Below are 8,614 nucleotides of genomic sequence, written 5' to 3' on the forward strand. Positions count from 1 at the left end.
AAGGCATCTTGGTTGAATAAAAGTATTAATTTCTTTTAAAAAATACATACTGTCACCAAACCTTTGAACAGTAGTGCATTAGCTCTGTCCCAAAACCTAGTTTGCTTCCTAACTTAGCAGCACAGGTGAACTACAGTCACAAAGTTTCTGAAGTCGAGAAAAATGCAAAAAATAAATAAACATTTTATTCAATGATGAAAATGGTCATAAAAACATTTGAATTAATTTCAAATGGACATTTTTTGTACCTAATATTTGTGTGTTATGCATTTTTATGTTTGTCTTATTGTGTTGATATGTCAAGGTCATATTAAATTGAAGTTAATCATAACTTGCCCTTCATGTGAGGAGGTTTTGCTCTCATAATTTAGTTTGCACTTGAAGTTTTCACACTTATAAGAATCCATGACAGTTAGGATGCCGCCTTTGAGGCCGTTTCTGCATTCCACTGCAATGTTTTTCTATGTAAACATGCCCTAGATGGACGTGTTTGACTGTTGCGCTCATGTCTTGCATCTTTTGCAATGTTAAAACGTGGCGCTCAAACTAAAGTGAAACTTTATAAAAACCTGGCATTCCTTTAGTCATTCAACTGTCCTGTGTATCTTTTTGCATTAATAGCCACACAGAACATGTTGAAAAGTTCAACCGAGTACAACCGAATGGAAATTCCTGTTTTTTTTTCTTCTTTTTTTTACTTTTAACTTGACTAAAAAATTGAACACTTAAAGTGCAAAAAAAGAAATAAAGACATAACACAATGGCTGAAACATGTGCAATGCAAGAGGTATATGTACCATTTAAAAAGAAAAAAAAAACTGTAGATGAAATGCAAGAATGCATTCTGTGTGAAAGGCCCCTAAAAAGGTTGCTGCCTATGGAGATAGCAGTCTGTGAGGCAGCTTACTAAGATTTGGAACAAGTTAAGTTCACACCACCTGAAAGAAACAGAAGCCAGAATTGAATCCATCATTATTTTAATGGTGCAATTTGTATATCTTACTTACTAAATCATCAAGTGCATGGCTTAATGCCAAATCAGGCTCCTCTATTTACAGAAATAAATATGACGCCAAGTATCATCAGACTCGCCCTCTCCAGTTTTGGCTTTTAGTGCAAGTCATCATTAGCTGGGTCCTTGAAAGTTAAACCCTGACCCCTTACTGTGTGTGAATGTGGGGATCGGACAGCAAGTAATGTGTCTAAAGCACATTTGATCAGCATTTGAGTGAGATGACTTTTAACTGCTATGTCAACATTTAAATTTAACATTAAAAAAATGTACCAAAGTCTCAACATTTGAGGATCATACTGGTAACATGACAATTATGCTGGTCATAACATGAATATCAGTAAACTTTAGAAAAACATACACCCGCATATTTCAATGTTGTGGTGCAGCTCCACCCACTGGCTGTGTGTGTGTGTGTGTGTGTGTGTGTGTGTGTGGGTTGATAGAGCCAAGCTGTTGGTGGTAGTGTGTTGGGGTCAGGGTTCTTCAGTCAGCACCCCATCCCTGAGTCGAGCACATGGTTCCCCCCTCTTCCCATCAGCCCTGGGTACAAATAAACCTGGTAGCGCAGTGCTCCTCTCCACGGCAGGCTGTCACTCCACTCTCAGGCTCATTAATCAGAGCCAGGGCAGATTAGACTTCAAACAAAAACAAACTCCAGCAGGACCGTTCTTCCACCTCATACACTTCTACTTCTATCGCATTCTCCAATTTAAATTTTGCACAAGTATTTGTGGGAAACCATACTCATAAAGGCATTTGATTAATTAAAGATAAATGGCTTGGTGAATGTTAAAGGGATAGTTCATCCAAAAGTGAAATTCTGCCATCATTTACTCACCCTCATGTTATTTCAAACCTGTATGAATGACTTTGTAACAGAACATAAAATAAAATATTTTGAGAAATGTCTCCAAACTAAAACTGCTTGGTTACTAACATTCTTCAGAATTTCTTATTTTGTGTTCAGCAAACAAAATAAACTCTTACAGGTTTGGAATGACATCGGGTGAGTACATGATGACAGAATTTGCATTTTTTGGGTGAACTATGGGCCATTAAAACAGTGTTTCTAAATGTGATCACATATTTGTTTCACATGCATCATGTATAACTACAGAACTTTTTCCAATTTCAACTTTATTATTAAACCACTAAAAGCATATTTTGTCCAAAAATGAAAATTCTGCCATTATTTACTCACCCCTTATGTTCTTCCAAACCTGTATTTCTTCTGTGTAAAGGCTTGCATGAAACAATTATTCTGGTTGCTCTTTTCCATGCTACAGTGAACTGGACTGAAACATTCAAGCTGTAAAATATGATATCAAATAACCATTACAGAATCATAAATGTGGCTCATGCGACTCATGCGCTGTATTCCAAGTCTTTTGAAGTCATTTGATAGTTTGTGTGAGGAACAGAGAACTTTAAGCTGTTATACACTTATTGGTTATTGATTTTGAACTAAAAAACAAAACAAAACAGATCAGTCAAATTTGTGAAAGAAACATGCAGACATGCTTTGTGGATGAACTGAATTATTGACTCAATAAGACTCAATGACTCGTTTATGAAACTGGGCACCGCAACTATTCTCTTCTCATGAACACAGCAAAGAGAGCTAAGATGGAATATTTGCAGTCAAAAACAACACAATTTCATTCTGTTCCTAACACAAACCAATCATATGACTTCACAATTCAAGGAATACAATGCACACGTCAGATGGATCACTTTTATGATGTTTCGGCTTGTCTCTATTATAATTAAATGGACAAAAGAGCAACCAATACAATTCAAAATGCCTTCATCAGTTTTCTTATGAATAAAGAACAATATAAAGGATTGGACTGACATAAGAATGAGTAAATAATAAAAGAATCTTCATTATTGGCTGAACTATCCCTTTCAGAGCTCTGAAAAATGTTTAATTACAATTGCACTTGCATATCAATGTATTTCAAAATGCACATATGCTTTTCATACGTTATCTGGTTTGAAAGTACACAGATGTCACAGATTTCCTGTCATAAAATGAATTGAACTTTTGGGAATAGTTGCAGTTTAACTTCCCTCAAAGCGGGCGGCAGCACCGTGGGCCAAAGCTATTAGCCAAGTACACAAACAACAGATAAGCTAAACCTATGGAGCGACAAATGCCCAGTAAGTGTTCAATTAATCTTAACATTCTGCCAGTGATTAACTGTGACTTGAATTCATAATGACTACACAGCTCAGAGATTTTTATCCTCACATGTGTGAGTGAAGAACAGGGGGAAAAGGAAGCTAACACTGCCACCTTTAGGTAGCCAGCGGTACTGATGCCTCCTTTGGACTTTCAGGTTTTACCCAGAGAGATCAGGGGCAGGAGAGTATGTTATTGTACTGTGTACTCTCTGCTCCCGCTGTGCACTGGGGAACCTCCTGAAGTCCAGGACTAAACAAGCGCTCACTCTGTCCACGACCAGGTTCTGTGTTTGAGTGACACGCAGCTCACCGAGTGTTTGTCTACTTCCCTGGGAAATGGGGTGGTGTCAGCGCAGTGACGGGCCTATCCCATCCATCAGTGTCAGGAGCGGCGCATGACTAATGGACAGGAAGTACAGCCAGAGAAACAACAATATTTGCAGAATATATTTCAGAAACATTAGGCCACTTTCTCCAACGTTTCTCATTTCAGCAAACTGTAATGGGGCCTTAATCCTGATTTATGGCCGTGTTTATCTGTTCGCAGAGGCGCTTGCGGTTCGTGTTGCTCTAACCTGGATCTGTGTTCTTATTCTGGAGAGCAATCATGAGGACTTTATTGGATTATCTTGACCTGTGGTAAAAAGCTAGCTGAACTCTCCTGGACTTGGTTTAAAAACAATACATCACGGTGGCAACGGAGGACATACTTGTTAGTACTGACCCCCAGAATTATTATTTTAAATGTCATATATTACACCGAAATAGATCTGGTTCTGTGGTTTTTACGTAAAAACTGAGACAGATTTCCTGAATTTTCATGAGATGCTTCCTGCGGCTGCTAACTCACATTATCACTACCCTTATATTGGTTCCCATGTGCTCGTGCGATCAGGGAGGGGATGCTTAACCTCAGCAGCCTGTTACTGTGGCGTCGAGACCCGAGCGTTTAGTGATGTTGAGTTTGACAAGCTCCTCGGCACAGGTGGGGTGTGTCCGGACCGTATTCCTGAGGTGTTCGTAGGTAAGCCCACACCTGCAGATAAAAACACACAGACTCTGTATTCATTCATCCACAGCTGTTGTTATTCACAGATTTGAATTTTCACGCAAATGCATGTGCAACGAAACAGACACCTGAGCGATAACAGAACAAATGAATGTAATCTGATTCCAGTTCAACAGCATGAGCAGGTTAGAAGACGTGTGGAACTTACTGGAAGCCCAGAGAAAAGCCCTGTGTGACCTCACCAGCGTTCGGTCCGGTAAAATGCATACCCAGCACACGCTGATCACCCTCCCGTAGACAAACCACCTGAGAGGGAGAGAACATGGATTCAGTTATTAGTTATTACTACCATTCAACTGAATTTTTAGAAGAAATCTATTATTTTACTCATCTTGGATGCATAGAATTCATAAAAAAACGACAGTAACGCCATTCATAAATGTTATAAATATTTTCTGATTATAAATTTGTGAGTGTAATCAATATAAGCAACTGCAAAAATTGTGTTAACGAAAGGTTTGAACTCAAAATTTTTTTTGTAGACTGGAGTAATGGCTTCTGAAGACGGGAATTCAAAAGCAAAAATCAGAGATAAAAATCTAATTATATTGAAAATTAGTCATTTCATACAGTAATATTTTGCAGTATTACTATTTTTACTGTACTTTGATCAATTCATGCTATTTTAGTGAACAGAAGCATCAGTTTCTTTCAAAAATGTAAAAATGTCTTTGAATAGTAGTGTAAAACCTTCATCAGAATCAAAGAGAGAACCAAGGTAGTGACTAAGTTTAAAACTTCAGACCATCGAAAAATGAATATGTATAAATTCAACTGTGTTTAAATATTAGACAAAACTACAACTGGTGTTTGTCCATGCAAAAGTCAGTGACATGATACTGGGCTGTTGAAGATAGCTGCCAGGGTTTTGCTTTTTGGCTACTGAGTGGTTTTCAGTCTGTTGCTACAGTGTGTGTTGATAGGGTGGTTGTTTTTAATTTGAAGTTTGATTTTGTGTCAGTTCCCTTTTTTATGTCACCACCTCATATACACACACACACACACACACACACACACACACACACACACACACACACACACACACACACACACACACACACACACACACACACACACACACACACACACACACACACACACACACACACACACACATATGTAATATACCTTGATATAGCACTGAGTGGCATCTCTCTCAGCTACGGTGAACTCCAGGGGTTTGTAGAAGGCATGGTACACCTGTTAAACCAGACAACACAAAAACTATGATCCACCAACAACAACATCATTTCCTGCATCATCAGCCACTTGAGCTCGTCATTTTAGACAAGCACTTGGAAGCAAGTGCTGCTACTGTTATGGTTTGTGTCTGTGTTGCTGCTCTAAACATTTTTGGGGTGCTGAAATCATAAATACTGAACATGCTTAAGAGCGAGCGCTCTGGCGAGCTGACACACGCTGCTCACAGCTGCAAGGGCCAGTGGGATGCTGCGTCATCTCTCATCAACCTCTACAAGCATCAGTCAGCCCTCCTGCACACCTGTCAATCAAACCCGAGGCACAGCCCTTTCCGAATGCTTTAGGCTTTAGAGCCATGCAGGTGTGCGAGGGCCCACTATAACATACATGCACGTATTCAGTAGGATATTCACAACAGCAATCATATACGCATAAATACATATCATGAGCCTAATTTTTTTTTTTTTTTTTTTTCATATTTTAAATTATGGTTAGGTTAGAATCAATCACTAAAAGGACAGACTGCATGTTCAAAGGAATTGTAAAATAGCTAATAAACAAACCTGTCGCTGCACTTCAGTACTAAAAAACTAATATGTTTGCTCGCCAATTGTGCAAAGCCCACAGTTTGGATAATAAACTATATTACTTGGTGTTAGTAAAGTTTACTGCTATTATTAATCATGTATTAAACATTTATTTATAATGCTGCTTTTGTCATTTTATAACTGAACTTCATGTTGTGTTTAACAGCACCCATGGCAAAATTGCTTTTACCTCAATCTGGTCTTTTCCATGTCTCCTTTCAGCCTCTTCTTCAGACAGACCTACACAGCCATATTCTAGTGGAGTGAACACTGTAGTGGCCACCTACACACACACACACACACACACACACACACACACACACACACACACACACACACACAACCTTATAAAACACATACACTATACAAAAGACTCAAGCAAACTAATCAGCATACAAAACAAAACATAAATTAACTGGAGTGGAGAAGATTCATATAATAATTTTTTTTTTTCAAAATAAACAAAACAAAAACAAAACAAAACAAAACAAAATGAGCACTAGAAAAGTAAATCTCACAAAATAGGGCATTTCAAATATATTTTTCTTATTGTTAAAATCAAAATCATTTTCGTTGCACTAAGACATTATTTGTTATGACAATATTCTCACAATTTATTCTCATCACAGTAATTTGTCCAGTTTTTTTGGTAATTCCTGTTATCCTAATAGATTATGATTACATTATCAAAAAATACTCTAACAAGAATATTTTTTTAATTAAATCAGCATAAATCGTTGTTTGTATTTTTTTTAGTAATTGTATTAATTATATTTAATAATAGTTGGAAAAACTGTAATTATACATATATAAAAATGTGAAAGATACTAATGTAAATGTTTTATAGAAAGGTAAAACCACTAAGTACAGGTAGCACATCAAATACTACTGTGATTTATAATTTTACAATTTCAATAATATATATTTAACTTTTGTCCATAAAAATGGGATTTCTTGTCATTACAGTAATGTTTTACGGTTCTTTGTAGTAAATGTTTTACTTGTCCTGAAAATCACAATACAAATAATCTTAAAGGGTTACTCCAACCCAAAATGAAACTTTTTTCATTAATCTTGTCATAAAGCCCGATAATCATAAAATACCCCCATGTTGTTCCAAACCTTAAAAGCTTTGTTCATCTTCGGAACACAATATAAGGTATTTTGGATGAAAACCGGGAGGCTTGTGACTGTCCCATAGACTGCCAAATAAATAACAGTGTCAAGGTCCAGGAAAGTATGAAATGCATCGTCAAAATAGTCCATCTTCCATCAATGATTCAACCGTAACGTTATGAAGCAACGAGAATACTTTTTGTACGTGAAGAAAACAAAAATAATGACTTTATTCAACAATTCTTCTCCTCATTTCTCGAAAAAGATAAATTCTTATTTGTTCCTTTTGATTTTGAGGTGAAATATAGGTGTTGTGTGATTTGCTTAGAAACCAGCAAGAAACAAAGAACGAACGAGAATGAAAGCATATGCATGTAACAGCAAACTCACATTGTCATAGTTCATGAGCTCAGTGGAATGGCCCACCAGTCTGCGGGCCAGGAGCTTTCCAGCCTTAATGGCTGTCGGGGTCAACTCAGGACGACCCTGAAACAGAGAAGGAGTTCACACACACACACACACACACACACACACACACACACACACACACACACCGGTGTTGTTATTGTTAACTAAAATTAACTATAACTATAACTATAACAATTGTTTGAAATAGAATTACATTTCTTGTTAGCTGAAATAAAATAAAATTACATATTACAAGAAAAAAAAAACAAGTGAGAATGAAAAATATTACCTTTGCATCTAATTGAAATAAACTGTTAAGTTAAAGTATCTACAATTACTAATCTAAAATTAAAATGAAAATTAATTACAGTAAAGAATAAGCGACAATTAAAAATATTAATTAATACTATAATAGTTAACTGTATAATAAAATTAATAAGCGACAATTAAAAATATTAATTAATACTATAAAAACTATTATAATAAGCGACAATTAAAAATATTAATTAATACTATAATAGTTAACTGTATAAACACATTAAACAGCAAATCCAGTCTAAAAGTTCTGGGCAGCTCAGGTAGCGCACAACAATACAACGGAAAAGTTCTAAGCAAATATTTCCTCTGCATTATGTTTAAATGCTGTGTCGTTAAGTGTAAATCTAAGTGCGATTAGCCTGATCAGACATTTCAGAGATTACTATCATCTCAACATTACACGGCTGTCAGTCACGATGATGATTACAGCACAGAAGTGGACGGCTGCCAATCAGCGCTGTGAAAAACATGCCTACAGTAACAACACAGGAACATGCAGCACCATGGGGCGAATTCTCATTCACTGACTAATGGCATCAGCAACCAGTCTGATAACTTCTGTATATCCTGCTGTCCAAGAAACCGCTTCGGGTGTTTGGCTCATAGTGTGCGTGTGTGTGTGTGTGTGTGACACCGCCCAGGCAGCTGTATAGTAAATGCATTTCTTGGCAGTAACCAGGTGCGGCTTAACATCTTGTTTTCTTTCATTAAAAA

At 36.8% G+C, this 8,614-nt stretch overlaps 1 protein-coding gene across 1 annotated transcript in view; it reads right to left on the reverse strand.

The window, feature by feature from the left end:
- Window positions 1–1,961: 1,961 nt before the first annotated feature.
- txnrd2.2 (thioredoxin reductase 2, tandem duplicate 2) overlaps window positions 1,962–8,614 on the reverse strand; it is a 21,980-nt gene continuing 15,327 nt past the window's right edge. Inside the window, exons 13-17 of the mRNA XM_042753415.1 lie at window positions 7,565–7,660; window positions 6,249–6,341; window positions 5,400–5,471; window positions 4,420–4,517; window positions 1,962–4,238 (exon numbers count right to left, since the gene is read on the reverse strand). Of these exons, the coding sequence (XP_042609349.1) occupies window positions 4,115–4,238; window positions 4,420–4,517; window positions 5,400–5,471; window positions 6,249–6,341; window positions 7,565–7,660 (483 nt within the window). The 3' untranslated portion in view covers window positions 1,962–4,114. The remainder of the gene's footprint in view (window positions 4,239–4,419; window positions 4,518–5,399; window positions 5,472–6,248; window positions 6,342–7,564; window positions 7,661–8,614) is intronic.

This window comes from Cyprinus carpio, chromosome A5 (assembly GCF_018340385.1).
Source record: "Cyprinus carpio isolate SPL01 chromosome A5, ASM1834038v1, whole genome shotgun sequence".
NCBI classification, from domain to species: Eukaryota; Metazoa; Chordata; class Actinopteri; order Cypriniformes; family Cyprinidae; genus Cyprinus; species Cyprinus carpio.